The following is a 25,630-nucleotide window of genomic DNA, read 5'->3' on the forward strand; positions in this document are numbered from 1 at the left end:
TTGCAGGTGTCAGCCACCTGCACCCAGCAAAATAGTAATCTAGGTTTGTTTTTGTTTTCTTTTTTGTTGGTCATGGGGCTTGAACTCAGGGCCTGGGCACTGTCCCTGAGCTTTTCTGCTCAAGGCTAAAGCTCTACCACTTTGAGTCACAGCTCCACTTCCTCTGTCTTCACAGAGCACACCCTCCCACTCACCACCTCTCCTGGAAATGTCCCTGCCACCCTCTATACCTGGAGATGACTGGCATCCATAGCCTGCAGCCTCCTTCCTTCCTTACAGCTTTCACAGGTCTGTTAAAGTCTTCAAAATTTTAATCAGCATCAGGGGCAACTGCCTTACCAGGCTGCCTCACAGGGATCTCATCAACACCAGAAATCCCTGTGTGTGTTAAATAAAAATATATACATACAAAAATACATGCATACATTTTATTCATCAGAGGAGCTAGGTTCAGTCCGTTATAGTAATTTCATCACAAGTCAGAGGCTTGGGGAGGGCTGCAGTGAGTGAGGAAATGGTGGTGGAAGAGTTTCTGCTCAGCTAAGTGGTAGGGCTAAGTCTCCCCAAGTCTTCCTCACACTTATGATGGATCTGCCTCACTCCTACACTCAAGATGTTTATGGGCTCCACAAATGAAAAAAAAATGTTTATGGGAACTGCTCTCTGGGGAAGAGCTGGCATCATTCAGGGTCCCCTGCTTTACATCCCCTAATCTGAGCTGGTCCTCCCCTCTCCTCTCCCAAAACTTCCTGGGCTCACTGAAAATCCTGGAGACCACCAGGCATCCCTGGCTATAATATTCTGTTCTCCTTCATGCCTTGTCTGAAGCAAAGGAGTCCCCAAGGACAACCTCCATCCAACACACACAAGCTGTTTTGTCTTCTTACTCCCCACATATGGAACAGAAAGGATAGTCTTGTATAGCATTCTCCAGACACTCCTTCCTACCACTGTAGCCATTCACCTGGACCAGGTCCTCTGCATGCCAATGTCTTCTTTAAATGCCACACAATGACCTTCACTCACAGTCACTACTGGACCCCTTTCACCTTGAAACATGAGCTGTCCTCTCCCTACCCCACCCACATGGCCACCCCTCTGGCTCATTCTTCCTGGAGGGCCTACATTCATCCCACCATCTACCACTATAATCAATCCCAGGAAAAAGCCTGCCTCCTCAGCCAGAGAAACCACCAATCGGGTACGCCCTGCCATCTGCCTTCTCCACATCCAGACTAGATGCCAGGCTCCATCACAAAGCTGGCTGGGAGAGTTCCACTTTAAGCTCACCTTCTCTGACCTCAAATTGTCATTCTGCAGTAGCCCACAGTACTGTTTCTCTGGGAGGCTTGCTACTCCCAGACAGAAATTTCATGTCATCATGTTCTCCTCTAACTTCCCACGCCCCGTCCTCCACCCCACAAGTGGACTCCTGTATGTTCTCACCACACCCAAGCCTACCAGCTCCACCCTCAAGGTGGCCCAGCCCTCAAGGCAGCCTCCTTTCCAGAGGAGGTGCCTCCCTGCCCCCTCCAAGGAGCAGTCCTTAAGTGGTACTCTGAACTTCCAGCCTCCTCTGTTTTCAAGGGCATGGCTCCTCTGTTCTGTCCTCTTTGGCAGCACTCCTACCACATCTACACACACACACCATGGTTCTCCCACTCCAAATGCCTCCTCCAATTCCCTATAGCTCCATGCCACTGTCCTATTTCTCTGGGCCCTAGTCAACTTCAAAAAATGTGGCCCACATATCTCCACACAACACCCCTTCCCAGCCTACCATTTGCCTTCCAGATTATCTGGTTCCATGCCTCAATACTGAGTGGGTTCAGGTCAGAGGCACTAGCACCCACCATATCACCAACTCTACCCACTCCTGAGCCCTTCTCTTTGAGAACCTTTTCCACCGGACTTTCTTCCTCCTTCTTTGTTGGCTGCTTCTCTATGGCCACCTAAAGGATGGATGGTCTGGGCTCATCTTGAGCCCTCTCCTCTGCCTGCTGTTTCCCTCAGGGAACTTGCCCAGTCCTCCCCCATCTAGACTTTCAGCTGAGCCCTAGAGTTATAGTTACCTGATTCCCCTAACCTCCATTCATGTTCTCAAGACACACATGCTGATTCTTAACTTGGCTCCCTCCCCTCCCTCATAACCTATCTCCATGTTTTCCCACTTTTACTAGTAGTACACACCATATAACAAAGGGGTCCTCTCTATCCCTCCCTCTTCCTCATCCCATACACCATGTGTCACTCACCTCAAAGTTATAACAAACCATATGTGGAGCCTGTCTCTTCTCCTCCACTCCTCTGAGACCTTCATAGCCTGTGTCCACTCTTACCTGGAGCCTTTACCTGCCTCCTCTGTTCTCACATCTCATTCCCGGCCACATCTTCCCAGGTCCCAACCCATTTTTGTCTCTTTCTACTTTTCTCCAAGCCCACCTTGAGTTGCTTTTCCTCCTTCACTGTGACCCTGGCATGTTGGTCTCCTATCACCTTCTCAAGTGCTCAGAACAGCTCTTTCCCACTCTTAGCCTTTGTACCTGCTCCTCCCTCCATCTTGAGCATCTTGCTTCTTCCTTTACATGAAATGACAGTTTAAGTGTCACCTCATGCAAGAGGTATCTTATAATCTCATAACCATTCTAAAGTTGTTCTCAGCCCTTGTTTCTTTCCCATAGTTGCAACTAAGCATAGTTGCAAAAATGCAACTAGGTGATCAGGGGTAGGTGTGTGCAGGTGGAGATTTATCACTCATCAGAACTTCAGTACCATGGAGAGAGAAATGATATCTGCTTTACTCACCAAACTGATTACATGTGGAAATAATATGTTGGATTAAAATATGTTGTATCCAAGATTTCATTTCATCTGTTTTTTTCACTTTTATTTTAATATGGATAATAGAAAAAGTTGTTGGATGCCACTGGTTAGGTTGATAAGGGGGGAGTCACAGATTATTATAATTTGTTGGCATAACTTCAAATTATAATTAAATGTTTTAGAGACTAAATAATATAGGGAGGTATGGACCAAGTACCTAGGCATCTACAGGGGACTGGTAGGTCAGGTTAGGTTACAGCATGCTTGAAATGTCAAACTAATGAGGATAAAGTCATGAATCATCACTACTCAGGTGGGTGCCTTCTAAGTAGCTTATGTCAAATATCCATTATGTGTGCAGCTTGAAGGCCATCGCTGGGATGACTGACAATGTGTTTCAGCATGGTCACATGGCAAACACCATACCAGCCCTCCCAAATGCAGTGGGTTCTTAGACCCACTGGATGACATACTATCTAAATGTTCTCATTTACATTAAGACTCAGAGTTCTATCTCCAACACCTTCTCATTTTCTTTTCTTTTTTTTTTCTTTTTGCCAGTCCTGGGGCTTGAACTCAGGGCCTGAGCACTGTCCCTGGCTTCTTTTTGCTCAAGGCTTACACTCTGCCACTTGAGCCACAGCGCCATTTCTGGCTGTTTTCTATATATGTGGTGCTGAGGAATCGAACCCAGGGCTTCATGTATACGAAGCAAGCACTCTTGCCACTAGGCCACATTCCCAGCCACCTTCTCATTTTAAAGAATTAGACTTTAAGAGACACAGGGTTTGACTGGGATGATGTGCTGAGGTGGTGGGGGCCTGCTGTAGCAAGTGCAAGGTCCTGAATTCAAACTTCAGTACCACCAAGGAAGTAAGCAAAGAAAGGATAGAGGGAGGGGGGAATGAAAGAGGAGGGGAGGGAGACAGAAGGAAGACAGAGAAAGGGAGGAAAGAGGAGAGGACAGAAGAGGAGAAATAAGAGTTTACAATGACCTGATTTCTCTGACCTTCTCAGCTTTGGGCTACTATTGGACTCCATGGCTGAGGGACAGCGACGCCGGGAAGCAATCAGTCCACCTTCCATGGGACATAGGATGTCACATGGTGTGGGAGGAAGGTCGACAGAGATAGACCCCCCCTACCCCCACCTCACCGCCTCTGCCCACAAATATCACACTAGCGCTCCAGGTCAGCACACTAATGTTCTCTGCCTCCAAGAGATTATCCGCTCCCATGGAGCAAGGACATCCAAGTCTCACTGAGGTTAATAAACTTACAGATCTCATTACTCCAAGAGGCCATGCTAGGAAGAATTTTTAATGTGTTTTTTAAAGCCTATACGAATTATTAACAGAACAATGACTGGCTACTGGGAGATGTGAGGACAGAAGAGTGACTGACAGTACTGGAGCAGGTCCCTCTGCTTGTGCAGTATGGCAGTATGGCTGTGGATGATGAAATGCTCACCCCATCAGGGTGGCCTGGCCGTCTACCAGAACTGGGACTATGTGCTCTCATTCCCAAGTCCAGCCTCATGAAATCTCTGGGGTGGGGAAGAACAATGGTCTTTCTTGATAGCCTGTGGTGTGCCTTGTGAGGCAGGGTTCCATCTCTAACAACCCAAAATAGATTAGTAAATAAAGCACTGGTGCGCTCCCTCCTATACCATCACTGGGGGATGACCCCTTGTTACCTTCAGGAGGTTAATGCTCTATCTTAAGCTCTGTGCTGTCTTCCTCCTGCCTCCGGTCTCATGGCCTCTCTTCTTCTTCTAATGCCTTCAATCTCCCATTTACTTTGCCCCCAGACTTCCAATATGTCCCACTTACAAAGCAAAAGTCAACCTGCTTCTACCCTGGCTCACACTCACACTCACTTCATCTCCAGCCAAATTTCTCAACCACCCGTTAAATGAATTTTGCCTGCAAATGTATTTGGCTTCCATTGTTGGCAAAGCGGCTCTCAAAACTCATCAGTGCCCTCACAATCCCATTCCCCAGTAACAGCGGTGTACCTTCTTAGTCTCTGACCCCACGAAGCTTTTGGCATCATCCCCTGACACTGTGGGGGACAGGATGCGTCTCCTTACAGCTCTTCTCCCGAAGCTTCTACAGCCTCTCATCAACTGTCATCTGCTTTTCACCACCTCACAGCCTCAGTCATTGGCTTGTTGTTCTTCCATTTAGATGAGGTCCTCTGCCACAGTTCACTCTTTCTTCTTAACTCACTTTCTCTTTTCCTCTCACTTTATTAGGTCACTCTCTCCTTGGGCACTCAAATCTATCTCAGAGGTGATAGTTCCCAGTTTGCCACACACAAGACTAAGTCCTAATGCTTCATTCAATACAAAGATCTGCCACTCATGCGGAAGCTAGATCTAAAATGCACCAGGACACTCACACACATAGAGAACAAAGGAGGAGACCTCCGAGGAGAGGAACACAAAGGCACAATGTGTGCCTCTCTCTGATCATATAAAATTATATGTATCAAAATGAACTCCAGGGGGCTAAGAATGTGGCTTAGCAGTGGAGTGCTTGCCTAGCATGCATGAAGACCTGGGTTTGATTCCTTAACACCACATAAACACAAAAAGCTGGGTCTGGGAATATGGCCTAGTGGCAAGAGTGCTTGCCTCGTATACATGAAGCCCTGGGTTCGATTCCTCAGCACCACATATACAGAAAAGGCCAGAAGTGGCGCTGTGGCTCAAGTTGGCACAGTGTTAGCCTTAAGCAAAAAGAAAGCCAGGGACAGTGCTCAAGCCCTGAGTACAAGCACCAGGACTGGAAAAAAAAAAAAAAAGAACTCCAGGAAATGGAAACAGGAGGTTTTGTTTTTCTTTGCAGTTTTCTTTTCTTTTTGTCTTCTTTGTTCATTTATCTGTCTTTGGGAGGGTAAAGGAGGACACAGAAATGGAGGGACAAAGGATGAACAAATGCAGCAGTGGTGCTTACTAGACACTATGTTGAAAATGAACTATACAATGTGTGGTGGGGCTGGGAGGGAAAGACTGGGAAAAAGGAGAGGAGTAACATTGTCCAAAAAGAAATGCATTCTTTATCTGACCTATGTGACTGTAATCCCTCTGTATACCACCTTTTTAATAACAAGAAAAAAATTTAAAATATCTGCCATCCCCAGGATTAAGACTAATACCTTAACATGAAGGTATGCTACCTATAACACCATATCTTAACACAAGGTCCCTCTTTTCATGACTGGTCTTCACAAGCCTTCTCTAAACTCACCTTGAACTCTGTCCTTTGTTGTGTCCGTGCCTACAACTAACTGATGGCTAACACATGTGAAAATGTATGTTTCAGTGGAACTTTACAATAACTCTGCGAGGCTGGTATTAGTAGTAGTATTTTCATTTCACAGATGAGAAACAGAAACTCCCAAAAGATTAGCTTCTTGCTCTGGGCCAAACCAAGACTCCAAGTCCCTGTTCTTTTTTTTTTTTTTTTTTTGGCCAGTCCTGGGCCTTGGACTCAGGGCCTGAGCACTGTCCCTGGCTTCTTCCCGCTCAAGGCTAGCACTCCGCCACTTGAGCCACAGCGCCGCTTCTGGCCGTTTTCTGTATATGTGGTGCTGGGGAATCGAACCTAGGGCCTCGTGTATCCGAGGCAGGCACTCTTGCCACTAGGCTATATCCCCAGCCCCCAAGTCCCTGTTCTTGACCTCTACACTCACGCCTTCCCAGAGCAGCATTCTCCAACTCACTTCCGAATTCTTCCTGCCTGGGAAACTCTTTCTCATCCTTCAAGACTCAGATTGGCGGTCACCACCTTCAGGAAACACCTAATTCCTTGTAGAGGCAAGCATTTTTTCCTGCTCATATTTCCATACCAGGAGCACAACAACCCTCATGAATCTATTCCTGGAGGTACCACAAGAGCCACCAGCCAACTTCCACCCAAAGTAGAAAAGAAAATGATGATGATGATGATAAACTTAGCCACCATTTACTGAACACTTATGTATCAGGCATTGTACTAATGTTTTACATTAATTTTCTATTTAATCACCTCAGACACTCAACAGATAAAAGACAGTGGAGCTGGGGCTCAGAGTATAGCTTGGTGGTGAAGTGCCTCCTTAATGCGAGTGAACCCTTGGGTCCAATTTCCAGAACACACAACCAGCAGAGGGGCAGGGGTTTGACTTGTTTTTACCTATCCATTCTTCCCAACCCCCCTGACACTATGACAGGTGGCCCTCAACACCACATGGTGAAAGAGGTGAATCTTTCCCAATTCCATGTGAGGTTCTGGAGAGCACTCCATACTAACTGGGCTAAATATGCCTTGCTGCCACTTCCACCTAGCCCTCTTTTCCTGTCCCTAGGTACATCCTGGAACAGGTCCCATCCCCTTCCCCCATGAGGCCCTTCGCCATCACCTCTCTCCCCTCCAGACAACAGAATCCAAAACAACACCCCTTTTCTCCATTTACCAAAACAACTCCAATTAAAAGCTTTTCCAATTAGTGATCCCCAAAGAGCTCCAATACACAGGCAGCAGGGCCTACACTATCTCTCACTAATTAGGTCCCTACAGGCAATCCTCATCTCATAACCTAGAGGATGGACAACAAAAGGGGCTCAGCCCACTCTCATGGGTCACTAGACTGAGATTTTTCCAGCCAGGGCCAAGAACAGCATCTAGAATAGCCCCTGGCATAGCTGGGGCTATGCCCCAGATTTGCAGCCCTTCTTTGACTAGAAAATGTGGTACCTCAAAGGGCTTTTATGCCCACTTTCAGGCTAAGTGATGAGCCTGTGGGCAATGCCTTATCCTAAGTTTATCTACACAGAGGAAGAAAGTCTATGGTCTCTAATTACTTAGAAGAATAATAAGAGGACTATCAACCAGGCTTATGAATAAAAAATGTTTTTTTTAATCTCTCCAGTCTTTGACAAACGTCTAAATGTGTTCCCCACAAGGGTATTTTAAGCATATTTTCTAAAAAGCTAATTTGAAATATAATTTAAATAATTTGTACCAGAATGATAGCAGATGACTAACAACACCTCAGCAGCAGAACTACTGGAGACTTCATGGAGCATTCGGAGGCTTTCATTCTGTCTCTTCCCACACAGAACGCAACCCACTGGGAAACTGGTGCTAGCACTTACCTCCAAACCTATAAATAAGACGTGGAGGGCAGCCTGTATGCTCAATATCTAGAAATGCATTGTTTAAGAGACCAGGTTATCAAACCAACACAAGTCAAAAGCTCTTTGCCCAACTCCTCGTGATATGTCTTTGCTCAATTTATTTTCAAGCTGGAAAAGAAGCACAAGATCTATAAGGTCAGAACTTGGTATACCAGAAATATTCAAGGTTCTGAGAAATCCCTTTTCTCCACGGTAAATATACTGTGACTTCTGTTTGCTTCATGTTTGACAAGGTAAAGAAAGTTTTTCTTGTCAAATGGCAAAGGAATTGCTGCCTCTACTTTGTGTGTAAAAGGAAAGTCCTTTTCCAAAGGTTTTGGATGCCCATGCGGGCTGAAATGACACATCACTATATTTTACCCAGGGTTTACTGGTGTTGTTTTTTTTCCCCCCAACAACTAATGTAAAGAATATAATGAAAGTCTTTCCTGGGTACATATCTCTGTCAATCCTCTCCCTGAGGGAACTGTCTTTGAAAGAAAGAGGTGATATACACCAAAGAGCCCTTGAAGCATTGGGGCCTTCTAGGAACCTGGGTACTTTCTGCTTGCCAAAAAACATCATCATCCCAGTCTTATAGCAGAATTACTCTTCTCTTATATCTCCAAACAAGGAGAAATAATTTGAGCAGCTGGGTCTTGGTCCACCAGGTGCCCTTAGCAACGATGCTGCATCTCTGATGCTCTCACTGTGTATGGTTAACTAAGGAGCAGTGATTCACCCAAAATTACACAGCCACTGTCAATTACCCAATGTTAATTATAATCTCAGTCTCTCCTAGCCTTTCTTTCTTTCAGTAATTCATTTAAAACAAACAATTGCTTTAAAGAATTATCACAAATATATATTTTAAATACCCTGCCTTCCTTGCCTTGTTCTAGAAAGGATATACACAAGTACACAAAAATGTACCATATTTAGCAGAATGATAAGTTAGAGAGTTAGCGGTAGGTGTGGACTTAAATAACAATGTGTTTTTATAGCTATTGGTTCGGAAAAATGGCCACTCAAGATATCTTACGTTATGTGTTTAAGGCTGTGTTATAAAACAGATCTCTAAGATGATTCTCTTAGAAATATATTTGCTCTATGTAGACACGCATGTAGACAAAGAATCACATACACACTGAGGAAGTCTGTAAAGCTGGACGTCAAATGCTGGCTGAGGTTGTCTCTAAGATGTGGGATGACAAGCACTTTTTGCTTCCTTCTTTGTGCTGTTTTTTTTTTTGTTGTTGTTGTTGTGTGAACATGTAATGCGTTTATAATTGGGCAAAAGCAAAGCTATTTTTCATTTTGTTAAAAAAAAAGGTGATAAATGAGGAAGAGTAAAGACAATACAAGAGTAGGGAAATAAAATGATCTAGAAATGAAAGTTATGAGGAGTGAGTGCTGATAAATTTGCTAGAGAAAAGAAGCCTGGTCCTTCACACATATTGCTGAGTCCAGAAGAAGAATGCAAGCCATCTGTTCTGCAGGAGGCTCCCAGTCAGTCTTTGTACAAGCAGAAAACCAGTCCTTCACCATCTTTACAATCTTTGAGTCTAGGACTTTCATGCTGCTTGCAACATGAAGGCTATGTCTCCAACTCATCCCCACTCTTCCTCTCATCGTTCCAGCCACATATGCCTCTTTCCCATTCCTTAACATAACAGGCATACTCCTACCTCAGGGACTTAGAACTTGCTATTCACACTGCCAGAACATCCTTCCCTCACATACCTATGTGGTTATGCTTCTTCCTTCAGGTCTTTAATGTCTCATCAATGATGCCTTCCAAAATGGGATCCTTTAAAATCTATCCTACCTCAACCTTTTTTGTTCCATTATCCTTTAGGATTATCTAATAAACTGCATTTGCAAACAAAATTTGTTTTTTAAAAAAACCAAAGAGTATTTATTCCCATGTATTCACTTTCTCATTCCACATATGTATGTACTGCCTATGCTTTCCAAATTTTGTGTACTGTATTTTTAAAAACTTGGACTTAGAGAAAAATGGTTATCTAAATGAAACAGGGTGATCCTAAATGCCAACCGCTCTTGGCACCTCCTCATAGTATACCTGGGCGTCTTCCCTAAAACCCCCATTACATGGGAATGGTTCCACTAACTCCTACATCCTGTGGACTGGAACATTTTGTTTTATTCACAGCATCTGAACACAAAGTTGGTACTTGTACATGTGACTTATCTCCCTAACATATAAGTGCTACAGAATCAAGATCTATCAGTGAGTCGGCTCATCTGTACATCCCCAACTGCCTCCCAGGACCTTAAAGAAGTTCAAAAGACCCACAACAGGACGAAGAGAAGACAAGTTCACCTCAATATATTAGAATTACTTTATTAGTTGTAGTGAATTCAACAATCCAAAGAAAATTCCTCTAATTTGTAGAAATTGCATAGCTTGGTGTGAATGGAAACTAAAGCATCAGAAGAAAGTTAATCAGTATAGATTACTGAAAGGCAGCCTGAGGTGTTAGATAGCCAAGATGTGGCATTCCTACACCGCAAGGTAATCTTGGCTGAACAAAATAAATAAGTGTAAAAGGAAGCCAAACAGAATACAGTAGATCTTGTTTATAAATACTGACAAATCAGCTAAATATCATAGCAGCAGACAAGCTGGCTTTTCTGTTGGCCTTTTACAGGAGGATAAAATGGTAATTTATAATCAGAATACTCCAGTGACAGCAGACAGCCTGAAAATTAACCCACATCACAATAAAAGCTAAATAGCTTGCTTTAGAGTTAAAGAAAAACTGTGTCCAAGTGTGATCTCTTTCTCTCTTGGCCCTTACTACTCCCAATTAAGCAAGCTATATAAAAAGTAATCCAAAAATTATCATAAGTTCCAGGCTAACAGCCAAGTAAGTCTGCCTACCACATTCAAGCACTAACTCAATCAAAAACATTTATTGTGGGCCTATTAGGAGCCAGATGCCAGGCTAGGGGAGGGGATACAATGGGAAAAGGTAAAGTCCTATCTTTGCAGGAAACTATTGGAAAAAAAAGAGGTTATAAATATAAGGTTGGCCCCTAGAAGGGCTCCATGCAAATGCCCCTGCCTATCTAAAGTCTCTGCCAAGTACCTGCATTACCTAGGTAACTGGCATACCTAGAAGGAGCCACCCTTGCCTGCCCTTACCCTAGAAAAGACATGGGCGGGTGGTGGGTCACCCCTTCTCTCCGGCCATGAGTCATCTGGGCCACAAGCCAGCAATCTAGGGCAGGGGTGGAGAGGTGTGGCCAGGTGAGGGGAGGTGGCTCCCTCTAGGTATGCCAGTTAACTAGGTAATGCAGAGACTTTAAACAGGCCAGGGCATCTGTATGGAGCCCTCCCATGGGTGGACCTTACAATAAATAAGTGAACAAAGCCCAGATGATTACAAGTGTGTAGTGGCAGGCAACTGCAGGATGCAGAGGTGGAGCTGCACTGGAGTTATGAGAGTGTTTTGGATGAGATGGTTGGAAAGGCTCAGCAGATGACCCCGAAGCCTTATCTTAAGAAAGTGAAGGGGATGTTTTCAAAGGCTGCATATGCATATTCCAGGCAAAGGAGAGAGCAAGTTCAAGGGCCCCAGGCAGAGCAAAACAAGGAAAGAAGGCCAATCAGTAGACTGCAATAAGGACAGTGGTAGTGTCTGGGAAGCTGGAGAGATAGGGCACAGCAAGTGCCTAGTCTGTTGAAGGGTGTCTAAGGAGATTGACAAGATCTGATTTCGGCTTCTAAAAGCCAGTTGCTCTGGTTCCTGTAAGCCAGATAAACTAGGAGCAACCCACAGTAGAAGCTGGCAGGCAGGTTAGGTCTGTCCAGGAAGGAGGCAAGGATGGCGAGGACTACAGTGGGAAATATCATTGTGGAAAAAGGTACACCTATTGCAGATACTTTCTGCAAATAGAATCCACAGGACTGTCTGGAAGCCTGGACAGGAAGGAATGAAAAATAACACTTGAAGTTAGCAAATGAATACAGAGCCACAGTACCTGGAATGAGGAAGACAGAGGCAAGGTAAGAACTGGAAGGAGTAGCAAGAGCTCCTAGTGCAATAGACAACAGTTGGAAACCCTGAGAAAGTTCTGTGTTGCAAACTAAAACTGAGGGTCATCAGCATATAGACAGTATTGAAAGCTGCGGTGGGGTGTGCTTGTGGTTCCTGGGTAAACATGGCTAAAAGCTTGTAGAATACATGGAAAAGGAAGACATGAGCTGAGATAAAATAATGTCCCAAAGAAATCCAGTAGACTCCAAGTACTCTCAAAGCAGGTAGTAATGGTCTAATGAAAGGCCTTTGAGATGGCAGTTGCGGTAGCACCCTAACATTGCCAGGAGGGCATGCAACATGTGGTGAAAGGTAAAAATGGAGACAGAGATGAAGAGAAATGAAAAGACTCTTCTAGACTAGCATGGACAGGACCAGGATGGATGAGCCAGGGGGAAGTAAAAAAGGCAGAAGGCAAGTGAGAAAAGAAAAGGGAGAGAAGCAAAAGTGGCCTAAGCAGCAAAGGGCTGGCCTGGTAGACCCTTAAAACCTGAACAAGCCTGGCAATGGTGGCTCACATTTGTAATCCTAGCTATTCAGGAGGCTGAGATCTGAGGATCATGGTTCAAAGCCAGCCCGAGCAGGAAAGCCTGTGAAACTCTTATCTCCAATGAACCACCAAAAAGCCAGAAGTGAAGTGTGACTCAAGTTGCAGAATGCTAGTCTTGAGTACAAAAGCTCAGGGACAATGTCATTGCCTTGAGTTCAAGCCCTGGCATAAAAACAAACAGGCTGGGAATATGGCCTAGTGGTAGAGTGCTTGCCTCATATACATGAAGCCCTGGGTTCGATTACTTAGCACCACATATATAGAAAAAGCCAGAAGTGGCACTGTGGCTCAAGTAGTAGAGTGCTAGCTAGCCTTGAGCAAAAAAGAAGCCAGGGACAGTGCTCAGGCCCTGAGTCCAAGCCCCAGGACTGGCAGAACAAAACAAACACACAAAAACCCTATAAAACAAAACAACAAACCAAGTAATGCCCCAGAACAGATGTTCAATAAGAATGTACACATGATTTCAGCTAGCTCCCAGTGAATAAGATCTGGGTCTTTTGGTCTCTGAGCCCTCAAAAGAACTCAAGTTTCTCTTGAATAAAATATATTCTGTGGTGAATGAAAGCTATATTGATGTTTTTACTTGGATGCTGGCCATGCAGGTATTATCAGACATCAAAATCCAGTCAAGTACTGACATGGCTGTAACTGTTCTTACAACTTAGTAAATTATAGTCAATAAAGATAAGACAAATTATAAGCGTAACTCAGCTCTTTGAAAAGGTATTATGTAGTCAAATCATTACAAAAATGCTATCAGTGGATCTTATAAACAATGAATGTTTAGAGTTTTGATTTTGTATAATTTGAATATAAGATAATTTGTTACAAAAAAAATCCCTGAAGAATGAATGGCAAGAATAAGTTTGGGATGGAATAACATTATCTAGGAAGAGAGAATTGACAGGGAAAGAGAAAGAGGACCAGTTTCTAAACAACCTCAAAGTAGCAGCCAAGAGCAGACTGAAAAGGTACCATCAGGAAGGAAAGAGGAGAGCCAAAGGATTGTGGTCTTGCAAGAGCTGAGAGGGGAAATGGTCACAGAGGAGGGAGTGGCCCTTTGTGTAGCTCAAAGGTAGAGCAGATGAGGGTAGAGATCTGGCGGTTTGAGTGCAGAGGTGGAAGCAGAAGCCAGACTGCAGAGAGTGGAAGGTAAACACACCTAGGACTTAAAAGTGGGTGGAGACAGTGGGTCTGACATCCTTGTGATGTGTTTAGGAGAACAGGAACAGAGGAGAGGTATGTAGGATGGAGGGAGAGCTCCTTTTGAAGACTAGAGAGGCAGACACTGTGCTGTTCAATATGGCAGCCACTAGCTAAACATTGCTTTGAAATGTAAATTAAAACTTCAGATCCTTAGTCTCACAAGCCACATTCCAAGTGTGTCATTGCTTCACATAGCTGGGGGCTGCTGTGGTAGACCACGCAAGTACAAAACATTTCTAGCACTGCAGAGAGTTGCAATGGACAGTGCCCAACTAAAACATGCTCCTATTCTGATGGAAAAGACTGGAGAGAGAGAAAGAGGAGGTTATAAAGGAAGGAAAGAGGTCCTCTGGAAAGGGGAGAGGGGATAGACAGGGATACCTAGGAGGATGGGCCTCTGCATAGACAGCAGGAAGGAATGGCCACCCACATAGGTAGGAAGAAGTACTGGCAGCTATATGGAGGACTATAGGAAGATGCTCCTTCAGTACATTGCTATTTTGTCAATGAAAAGGAGGCAAGGGTGAGAGAAAGGAAGGAAGCTCTGAAAAGCAGAGTAGGTATGAAATAGCTGCCTAGGGGGAGTGACACATAAACTCACACTTAGTGAGGAACACTTCCCAGCAAAGGAGTGGGAAATGGCAGTAAATGTGTGCAGGAGGTAAAGCATTCTAAAGGGGGAAAGGCCATCACAGATACTTTGTTGTTATCCTTACATGCCATGCCCACACAGCAGAGTCGTGACAAAAGCTGTAGGGCCACAGCAAGGTTGGCCACTGGCTGCCCTTGCTTGGTTCTTCCCCTCCGTCCTACACAACTCTCACAAAGGATGACATTGGTTCTATTTTTGGCTAAAATGGCTCCCTCCACCTCCTCTGTCTAAACTATTTATCTAGCCTTCAGCTCTGTCTCAATTTATAACCATAACTGCACAGAAATAGATATACTAAAAATGGTAGAATAAGTAAGTTACCAATCAGTCCTTACTTATAAGTGAGTAATATACATTTACTGGGTGATATTAAAATTACATGAAAGACATGTTCTGTTTACACAAAATCCCCAAGCTACTCTTCTTTAATATTCCACAAACAAAAATTATTTTCTGACATTTTCTTTATGCTGTTATGAGTAAACATTTTCATTTTCACAGGACTATTTGATTTCAACCATAGTTTCAATATTTGTTTTTTGCAAGTGTGCTAGGCTGGTTTAGTGTTGGCTGAGGGAGGGGTGGGGGGGAATACACGGAGAGTTTAAAATGACCAGATTCAGATTCCTTTTATCTTCCACCTCGAGACCTACATTTGCCAACTCTTTACCAAAAAAAATTTTTAAGTATGAAAACTGAGAATCACAAAGGCTCCCACTGCTCAAAGACCATCTCTTTCATCATGTGCTAAGGGGCCACTGGGAATGCTACAGGAAAACTGCTTCTGACCTAGGGTGTCTCTGGTAAATCGCCCATAGCTGCTTTAAGTGTGAAGTCTCTTGGATGAATGAGCACCAAATACTTGAGCAAACTTCTTTGACCCCTCTGTGTCCCCCATTCAGCTCATGTGGGCTCCTGCCCTGATACTTCACCTGGTAATCCCTCTTACCTGCATCTGCTCCTTCCAAACAGCCCCCATAAGGCTCAAGTGAGAAAATGACTCCAGAAACTTACCTGAAGTGGGCACAATAAAGCCACTGACCCTGGGGGCTAGGTCAGGCCAAGACAATGCTGCCCTAACCAATGTATTCTTGCCTTCCCGCATGGTACCCATTGCAAACAGGACAAAAAGATCTCTCCACCCACCACACAGAAGTCTCTAGGACATGTGAGGTGCTGCGCAAAGAAATCTTGGCTCAATCTCTGAGGACACGGCAGTTAAGGAACTCCCGAAACACCTCTGTGTCCTTGCCTCGGCCATGCACTGCGAAGAAGTTTCCCGGCTACTTATGGCCTCAGTTTCCTTGTCTGTAAAACGAACACAGTACCATTCCGTGCACAGGGATAGGGATAGCACTCTTCAGCACGCGCCTTGGGGTGGGCAGATGTAAAATCATGTGTTATTCACAGTGGCTTCTTTACTCATAGCACCTACTGCTCAGAGGCACCCAGGAGACCCTAATCCTGCTTTTAAATACTTTTTGTGCTCAGAAGCATAAGTCACTTCCACGGAGTATCTCAACCCCCTCTTCTTCCCCTACCCCACCCCCAGCATCTACTCAGTAATCTCCAAACCTGAAGCCTCGCCTGGGCTCCAGAAAGACTTCCACCATCCTCAGCTACCGCCAAGCCGATTCAAAGCCCACAATTCCTACGCTGCAGGGCTACTGTTAGTTGGTGTCTCCCTTTCCAGGAAAACTTCGATTTCCCATTCGCTTTAGCAAATCCAACCACGGAGAACAACGAATAGCCTTTCACACTCATATTACAGGCCAGGGGCGTGGGGATCACTGAATGGCCCGGCACCGAAGCGGGGCCGGACGTGGGTCTGCTGTGTCCCCGCGTCAGGCTGGCTGGGCGCACAAGGGCCGAGGCTCTAAAGGAGAAGTCCAGGTCCAGGCCGGGGGTGCTCTGGTCAAGTGCCCTCGGGTTCTCGGAGGCGGTTAGGGCAGCAGGGAGGTGGACGCTGGTCAGCCGAGGGACACGAGCTCGGTCCCCAGCCTCTCCCGGGGAGCGCAGGGCGCAGCTGGACTCACCCCATGTCCGGCACTGCTCCGGCGGCCGCTCCAATGTGGACCCTGCACTCGCTCTCCGCCGGCTCGGCAGCCGCCCTCCGCGCAGCACATGCGGCGGCCCCGCGTGCGCCCGGCTCAGCCGCGGCGCCGCTCCATTCGCCGGGCTGCGCGGCCAGTGCTGCCGCCGCTGGGCGGGCGGGCGGGCGAGCGAGCGGGCTGGCGGGCGGGGCTGGAAGCGGGGGCAGGGCTAAGGCACACCGGCAGCGCCCGTCCCGCCCCGTCCCACCCCGCTCCTTATGTAACCTGGTGGCCCCCGGGCCAAGGCCAGGAGAGGGGGGGAAGGGGGTGGCAGTGCCCCGGACCGCCGTCTCCCCGCTGTCTTCTCACAGCTCCTGCGTCTTTGCCAACCGGGCCTTGGCGCGCTCCCACCCCGCCCCGTGCCAGCCCGGGGGCTTGGCGCCGAGCAATGCTGCCGCGTGCAACCTGCCTGCGGGACTTGAAATCCCACTGGAAGCGGGAAGGGGCTTTGCCACCTTCAGTTTGTGGATGAGGAGACCCAGGCCCGATAAGAGGAAGTAACCTGCCTGCCCAAGTCACATGTTCAGAATCCAAGATGGGCATTGCTGTGCCCCTTCGTCGTCTCTCCACTTTTCTGGCTGTTGCCATGCCGGGTGGCCTCAGGTACCCAGCCCTTCAGGAAGCCAACGTGGCAAGGAGGATCTTCAATCTGAAGCAGGTGCTCTTATCTCCTGTCTGGGTAAAAATGGGGGGCTTCACGTGGAGGGTGCCTGCTTTAAAGCCATTTCCTCAAGCTTGGCTTTATTCTTAGGACAAAGGAAAGTGGAGTAACAAAAGCAGGATTTAGAGAAAAGCTGTGTGTTGATCCCCTTTCCACATAACAGGTTCAGAGTCCCTACCCAAGGCTGACACTGACACAGGCTGGCTGTCAGGTTCCTTGGGAACCATCTTCTGCTCAGAACATACTTCTCTCGTGAACCTTGCATCTCAAGACAGTTAAAAACATTGAGACAAGCAGATGGAGCAGGGTCACCACCCCAATCTTGCCTTGGGGTGGTGACTGGGGACTATAAAAGTCACCTGCTAACCTCCAGAGTCTCCTTACAGAAGTACCAGGCTCCTTCTAATGTGTGCTTTACACTATTGCCACTAATTCTTGAAATACAAATCTGATTATGTCACTCTTTATGGCTTCCTTTCCTCTGTCCTTGGGATGAAGACCAAGACACTGAACATGTGCTGCCCAATTGCCTTCCAATGCCCTCTCCAGCCTCTTCTCCTACCTGCCCTTGTATTCTGTACTTCAGCCAACTAGCCATTCTCTCAGCCTATGCACATGGCTCTCCTTCTGGAAGGATTTTCCCCTTTCCTATCCCTGCCACTCCAACCTCCTTGCCTTAATCCCTACTCATTCTTCAGATCTTAAAGTGTCACTTTCGTGGGCTGGGGATATGGCCTAGTGGCAAGAGCACTTGCCTCGTATACTTGAAGCCCTGGGCTCCATTCCCCAGCACCACATATACAGAAAATGGCCAGAAGTGGCGCTATAACTCAAGTGGCAGAGTGTTAGCCTTGAGCAAAAAGAAGCCAGGGACAGTGCTCAGGCCCTGAGTCCAAGGCCCAGGACTGGCAAAAAAATAAATAATTAAAAAAAAACTTCTAAAGTGTCACTTCCTTTACAAGCTTTACCTAATTCCCTGGATGAGAATATGAACTCCTGTATTTTTTTTTGTATATACTGCTAGTATCATCTGTTTGTGAAAATGCTGGTTTAGTATGTGTCCCAGACACATCTGCAGGCTCTTATTAAGCTCTTTCTTACTGTTTTTCATTGCACCCCTACTACCTAGAACAGGACCTGAAAGTTCTCCATAAACATTTGCTGAATAAATGAATGAGCAAACAGGATAGGACTGGTCCCTGGGTTTTCTTTCTCTAGGCTTCATGTTCAAACTTTCCTCAGGCCTAGTCTCCCACTCACATCTAGTAAGAAATGAATGAATTCACAAACATGTCAAACCAAAGTCTCAGAATCAAGTCTCATTGATTGACCTGGGGGCGGGGGTAGAGTGTCCATCCTGCAATATGGGAATGAGGTGTGGGGGCCCCTTCTTGCAGAAAGCAGTGGGCTGGGAGTGGGACTGAAGAAGACATCTAGAGGAAATCAAGATAGATGGACACAAGATGGTGGCCAAAAATATCAGATATCCAAATGGGCAGCAGCACCAGGCCCCTTTGCCTAGATGCCTGCCATTTTCCTTTAATGGTGTCCTAATAAACTTCTGTTTTATCAGTCACCTCTCTTTACCAATCCACAGCTCTAAGAGCATCGTCCATGACATTTTGGTGGCCCTCACAGGGAGACTTGGAAGAATTCCTTCCTTTCTCATCAGGACATTTGGTAATACTGCACTCGAGTCTCTGGCCAGGACAATTCCCCAGTAACTCCCGGAGTACATAGATGGATTTTCTTCCCAGGGCAGGGTAGAAGAGTCAGATGAATTGATGGATGAAACACAGTGGAGGACATAGTCTGGCCATTTCTTGAGAAGAGCTTGAAAGAAGAGCTGACAGAATTCTGAGGATCCAAGGCATACAGAATGAAAATACACACTTTACATCAGTGGTTCTCAACCCTGGCTACACATTAAAATCACCTAGGAGCCTTGACAAAACACCAACCCAAGGCCCCATCTCCAAAAAGCATAGTTGGCAGGTGGTACCCAGGCATCAACAATCCTTTAAATGCCCCAGGTAACTCCAGTGTGCAGCCAAGGAAGAACTTCTGCTCTAAGCCTAGTAACTAAAGAGAAGCAGATATGAGCCCCAGAGTTCTAGGAGCTTGCAATTGGTGGGAACACACACACACACACACACACACACACACACACACACACACACACTTACTGGCTAGACTTCTCCATGTTAGGTCTCTGAAAAAGTAAGAAATTTGAAGAATTGTTTTAAGCCAAGAAAATGCAGCATGGCTTGCAATCACAGAGAAGAAACAATTAATTCCAGCTAGTTAACTCTCAGACACACTAGAGCACTATGGATTATTTGCCTCTGGCAGCAGAAGAACCGATAGGCACTGGTCTATTTATCTGTGTAGCTAATTTGGGTCAGGTTCAAACAGGCAGAGCTACAATCCAGAGCCATATCTGAGGCACACTCAGTAAGACCAAGGAAGAATTAAGAAGCTAGCAGAATTCTGTGATGCTGAGATTTCTGACTAAAGATGTTGGGCATCTTTAGTATGTAGGTGGGATTCAGGGGGGGAAGGAACAACAGCAAATCAGAGGTGACAAGATGAGTAAAATTCTGGATAAGCTGAGATATAGGACTGTAGCATACAGGAGGAGCTATACTTGGGCTGGGAAGGTAGCTCAGTGCTCAGTGGCAGAGTACTTGCCTAGCATATACCATGTCCTGGCTTCAATCTCCAGCACAAAGTGGGAGAAGGGAGGAGGGGGGAGAGGAAAGGCAGACGGAGAGGGGGCAAAGGGAGGGAGAGTTGAAGAAGGTAGTAGGGAGACTTGGGAGCCATCAAAAAGGCTGCATCAGCATATGGGATGAACACAGGTGGATATGCAGAAGACATGGATGGAATTACCAGGAATGAAATGGAATCTGGAAGAGTAAGAGTGGGAATCATTCTATTCCAGATGTGGATCAATCCTGTTTCAGTTTGATTTAGCTACATTAAATATCAACATTTGAAAAACTCTTGCTTATTTTGGCCAGTTAACTAATAGCATATAAAAACAACCAAATAAAAAGTAAATAATATGAATTAGAAACAAGTAGGCTTCCAATTCATTTCAATGCAGCAAATATTTACTGAACGCCTACTATGTGACAGATTATTTGCAGATGGCTCAACTGGCATGGTTGACTGGCATGGGTAGCTCACCAGACATTCAGCCTCACTCCTCTCTTCCCAGGCCCATCTGGGGGACCTCAGTGGTTCTGGTTCCTAGGATCTTTGCCTCTAACATTTCTCAGCTGATCTGCCAGTTCCAAGTGAGGACCCCTTGCAAACCTGGGGTAGACAGCATCTTCCTGGATACTACCTGTTTCATAGCAGCTGCCCAGAGGGCTCTTGGCTCTGTGTTTGCTTCCAAGGCCTACCTCTGGTTCTTTCCTATCTACTGCAAACAGCAAGGAAGCATGATCTGGACCTCGGCCCAGAAATTAGTACAAATGAGATGGCTATTTCTAATCATCTCCCTAACCATAGCAGTGGCCCACAAAAAGTGTTGATAAAAGCTGGACATGGTGGTGAATACCTGTAATCTCAGCTACTCAGAAAGCTTAGGTAAAAGAATCACTGAGCTTAGGAGTTTGAGGCCAGCCCAGGCAACAAAGCAAGAACCCACCCGAACAAATGGCTGGTTTAACCAACCCTTAGCTTTTTAGAACAGGTAAGTGGCTTAATATAAAAGGCACCAAAATGGCATTAATATTAGCTCTTCAAACTATTTCTTCTAAAATTACTTATCAACACAAGAAGAGAATGCATATATGAAAATAGCATAATGAGGAGCGAGAGGCATGGCTCTAGTAGAACACCTGTCTAGCAAGTGCGAGGCCCTGAGTTTAAGCCCCAGTATTGCCAAAAAGGGAAAAGAAACCCGTTAAAATTGTAAAAGAAAAAAAAAGGAAAGAAAGAAAGAAGAAAAAGGAAAAAAAGGAGGAGATTGGGAGGGGGTAAATATAGGAATATAAAGTACATTATATTTGTGGAAACATCACAGTGAAATCCCTCTGTATTTGTTTACACTAATAAAAATGTAATAAAACAAGAATACTTCTAGAAAAGGAGGAAACATTCAAACATATTTTAGCTCAGACCAACCGCAGGCAAAGCTCTGAGCTTACAGGAGTACTAGGATTCTAAAACCCCTAAAAAACAAACAGGGGAGACCCTTGTCCTCTTTGTCCTTTCTTCTGCATTGTCACCCCAAGTCAAGTGACAGAATTAATTGATAGGATCCAAAAGCACTAGGAGGAAGGGACTGAGTAAGATCCCTGAACAACTTGGGCAGTGTTTCCCCAACTTGCTTCATCATATGAGTCATTCAGTGCATTTACTAAACATACTGATTCAGTTCTTCTGGAGGACAGTATACAGCATAAGAAACTGTGTCTAACAAATGCCAGGAGTGATTCACATGACAGGCAAATTTAGGGAAGAAGAAACTGGAGGGATCACCAGCGAGGAGGTGCTGAGTAAGCTGCCTGAGTCTGGAAAAGCCTTAATACATGCTGCTGGTCTGAGCTACTCAGACAAACTATACTGCTTTTACAAACCCTTTCAGGCTCACTGGCCCCTAAAACTCCAATGGGCCTTCTGCATGTGCACATATGGCCCTTCTTCCTCAAAAATCCTCCACAGAAGGCCCATCCATATACTGAAGCCTCTTATTCCAACTCTACTGCCAAGGGCCTTGGAAGATCCTCTGTTCTGGTAGTCTGACCCCAGGCTGGCTCCTTGCAGGGAAGGGATGACAATGAGATGTACCCCAATTTAGAACAAAAGAACCATGTATTCACAGGCCAGGTACTAATTAGGGAATGACTACAGATAGCTGGTGACATCATGGTTTTACCTTTGGATCCAGCTGGATCATTTTATGGAAATAAGTTGGGAAGTTTATAGCTACCGAATCCAAGGTCAGTGTTTACAGAGGAAGACACTGGATATCAACTATAATCATCGGAACTTACATTTCACCTTGGAGCCCTTCTGATCCAACCAGTAGAATGGAGCCTGGAGGCTCATTCACATCAGGTTACTCCAGCAGCCCTTGCACCTACATCCATCACAAACACGAGATAACCACTACTACCCACAACAACCCTAAAGGATAATAGGTCAGAATAGGCAAAACAGGCTGAGGAATTAGTGCCATTTGACTAGGGACTCATAAATTCCTTGGAGCCATGAAAGTTTTTTTCTTTTTCTTTTTTTCCAGTCCTGGGGCTTGAACTCAGGGCCTGAGCACTGTCCCAGGCTTCTTTTTGCCCAAGGCTAGCACTCTACCACTTGAACCACAACGCCACTTCTGGCTTTTTGCATCCATGTGGTGTGAGGAATCAAATCCAGGGCTTCATGTATATGAGGCAAGCACTCTACCAGCAGGCCATATTCCCAGCCCCTTCTTTTAATAAGAAAACTTCTTTTTTATGCCAATACTGAAGCTTGAACTCAGGGCCTGGACACCTTAGCTTTTTCTCTTAAAGCTGGTGCTCTACCACTTGAGCCACAGCTCTACTTCCAGCTTTTTGGTGGTTAACTAGAGATAAGAGTCCATGGCCTTTCCTGCCTCGGCTAACTTCGAACAATCCTCAGATCTTTGTCTCCTCAGTGACTAGAATTACAGGTGTGCCTAGGAAGAACAATTTCTGAAACAGCCTGACTAGTTTGTGTGAGGCCTTGAATTCATTCCTGAGCAACGAAAACAAATAAAAATCACACCTATAAAGAGAGAGAAAGAGAGAGAGACAGAGACAGAAACAAAGAGAGGTATATGTAGGATAAAAACAGAAAAGACTCAAGTTCACAGTTTCTTCTGGACAGTTAGCCATGCTCTGTAATGCCTATATACCAGTTCCTTTGTCTTAAGGCTACATCACTAGCCTGGACAATGTGCAAAAGTCAAGCGGGGTTAGGGAGAGTTTGGGGGTATTTAAATAAGATGGTTTCAGAGGACTCAAGGGGAGGTCCATGTTTGGGGGACCGAGAAGTCCCTTATCACCAGTGACCTCACAAGGGCTCTAAGAGACAGGACACTTTCTTTCTAAACAATGTAATTTTCACTGGAAATGGATCTAATAGTGTGCATCACACTACGCTCAAGGCTAAATTGGACTGTGCTGACTCACACTTCTTTTTTTATCTCTAGTTCTGATCCTTGTTTCCCATACAATTCAGTAAATGACAGCACTGTTGTTCTTCCTACTAGAGAATCTATTTCAGGGGCAGGCAGTGGACAGTCTATGGCTGTGTGTGCTATTATTACCTGTGGCAGAGCACAACCCTTTAGAGCATTCGTTCCAAATGTAAAGAGAACATACAAATGAACTAGAATGGGCATCTTTCTTGGTAAATCCTGAGATGAATTTCCTTTCTAATCAAGTTATCTATCTAAGGACAGAAGTCCAAATGAATAGCTGCTTCTTCATCTTGCCTCGAGGCTTTGCATGAAGCTGGTGCTCACAGCCTTTAACTATCTAAAACATGAGCTAAAAATCTCTCTAGCTCCTGCCTCACAGAATATGGCCCTAAATAAGCAAGTCTTCTCTCTGTCAAAGTTTAATTCTGTTTAGCATACATTAATTATCAACTATGTTCAATGCCTGTGTAGGGATATAGAGGGAGAAAGCCACGGTCTATGCTCCCAGTAACATCTGGATATCGAGATCACAGAAAGGGTGCACCCTGGACCACTGATGAGAAGTATATCTTTTACAACAAATCAACAAATTGGCATCTGACTTACTGAAAAGAGCATGAGCTTGGTTATCAAAGATCAGTTATTGATAATGGGCATCCCTGGCTTTCTGGACACTCCACTCACACATGATCCACTCACCAGATCATGCTGCAGGTGTTACAAATCATGTAAGAGGGGAAATGTGGCCTAGTGGTAGAGTGCTTGCCTAGCATACATGAAGCCCTGGATTTGATTCCTCAGCACCACATATACAGAAGAAGCTGGAAGTGAGCTGTGGCTCAAGGGGCAGAGTACTAGCCTTGAGCAAGAAGAAGCCAAGGACAGTGCTGAGGCCCTGAGTTCAAGCCCCAGGACTGGAAAAAAATGTAAGAGGGAAGGATAGAAGGAGCTCATGTGTTCTTTCTAGTAGTCCTGACCCAGTATGGGGCATCAGGGCACAGTTCTTGTTTCAAGTACCAGTGCAGCATTTTGAACTTTATGTGTGAGAGAGAGACAGACAGAGACAGAGAAACAGACACAGAGAGAAACTGTCAGTGAAGCAGACCTAACCAAGCTAAAGGTATCATCTAAATTTGGAACTGTTTTCTAAAAAAGAAAAAAAAAAGGTAGTAATTGTAGCACTGAAGACCCCTAGCCTGGATGGTTTAGCTAGCTTTAGTCTGTCATTGGTCTTTAGATACAACTTTTAATATGAAGCTATTTAAAATTCAACTAGTTTTTAAAAGGATTCCTGGAAATGAAAACTATAGCTCTTGCCATTAAACTCTGACTCTGCTAAAATCATGCATCAAAACTCTCTGTATTCTGCATGCCTTTTTGTCATAGCCATTCTCAGCATTGTGACTGCCATCTCCTCAAGGACTTGTGAGGGAGACTAGTCAAATTGGATGTCTGGACACTAATATTTTTATTATAATCTCTTGCTCCTAAAGGTTTTCCAGGCCAGAATCTTCTCCTTTGTGCCCTGTGGAAATTACAGTTTTCTCCCAAGTGCTTCAGGCTCACATATGGGAGCTTGATCTGGAGCCCCTTCCCTTTTCTCCTCTTTGCCTCCTCCTTCTTTGCTTTACTCTTTAAGGTATAATATCCATTCCACTGTCTGTGCAGTCATGATTTTTAGTAGATCTGTGGTATTCTAAACAGTTTTAGGACATTTTTATCACCCCCTAAGGATACTTCATCCATATTTTGGAGACAATCCTTCTCCTGCCTCTCCCTCCAGGTAATCATAGGTGTGTTTTCTGTCTCTCTCAGAGCTACTTTCATGGACACATTTTGGCCTTAACTATCCAAGAACTTGTGCACCTCTACCTGAGAGTGGGGTGGCTCCTAGCTAAGAACTCAATTTTTGCAGTACAGTGCAATTTTGTGCCGTGTGTCCTGGACAGCCTGACCATGGAAAGCCCACAAGTGGACATCACAGAGTCCAAACACATGGAATGGAGTTTGTCTCCACTGCTGTACACTGGAGTATACAGGAGTATCAGGCTTGGGGTAGGGATTTCAGTTTCAGGAGAGATGGCTTCCTTACTGAGTAGCAGAATGCTTCCTTTCTAAGGAGGTACAAACTGTTTCTGGGCACAAAACAATAAACCCACAAGTCTATATAACTTGGACCTGGTGGGCTTCCCACCATGTGTGAGCTGTTTGTCAACAAACCCAATAATTTTGGG

General features: G+C 45.2%; 1 protein-coding gene across 4 annotated transcripts in view; it reads right to left on the bottom strand.

The window, feature by feature from the left end:
• The window catches only part of Homer2 (homer scaffold protein 2), an 86,688-nt gene that overhangs the window by 51,047 nt on the left and 10,011 nt on the right, over window positions 1-25,630 (bottom strand). The window contains exon 1 of one of the 4 annotated variants that reach the window (XM_048368900.1): window positions 16,501-16,663. The exons of 2 other annotated variants lie outside the window; for them this stretch is intronic. In XM_048368900.1, the coding sequence (XP_048224857.1) occupies window positions 16,501-16,505 (5 nt within the window). In that variant the 5' untranslated portion in view covers window positions 16,506-16,663. Of the gene's footprint in view, window positions 1-16,500; window positions 16,664-25,630 lie in introns of those variants that run through there. One more of the 4 variants, XM_048368901.1, reaches the window with a different exon arrangement.

This window comes from Perognathus longimembris, chromosome 20, assembly GCF_023159225.1.
Source record: "Perognathus longimembris pacificus isolate PPM17 chromosome 20, ASM2315922v1, whole genome shotgun sequence".
Classification (NCBI taxonomy): Eukaryota; Metazoa; Chordata; class Mammalia; order Rodentia; family Heteromyidae; genus Perognathus; species Perognathus longimembris.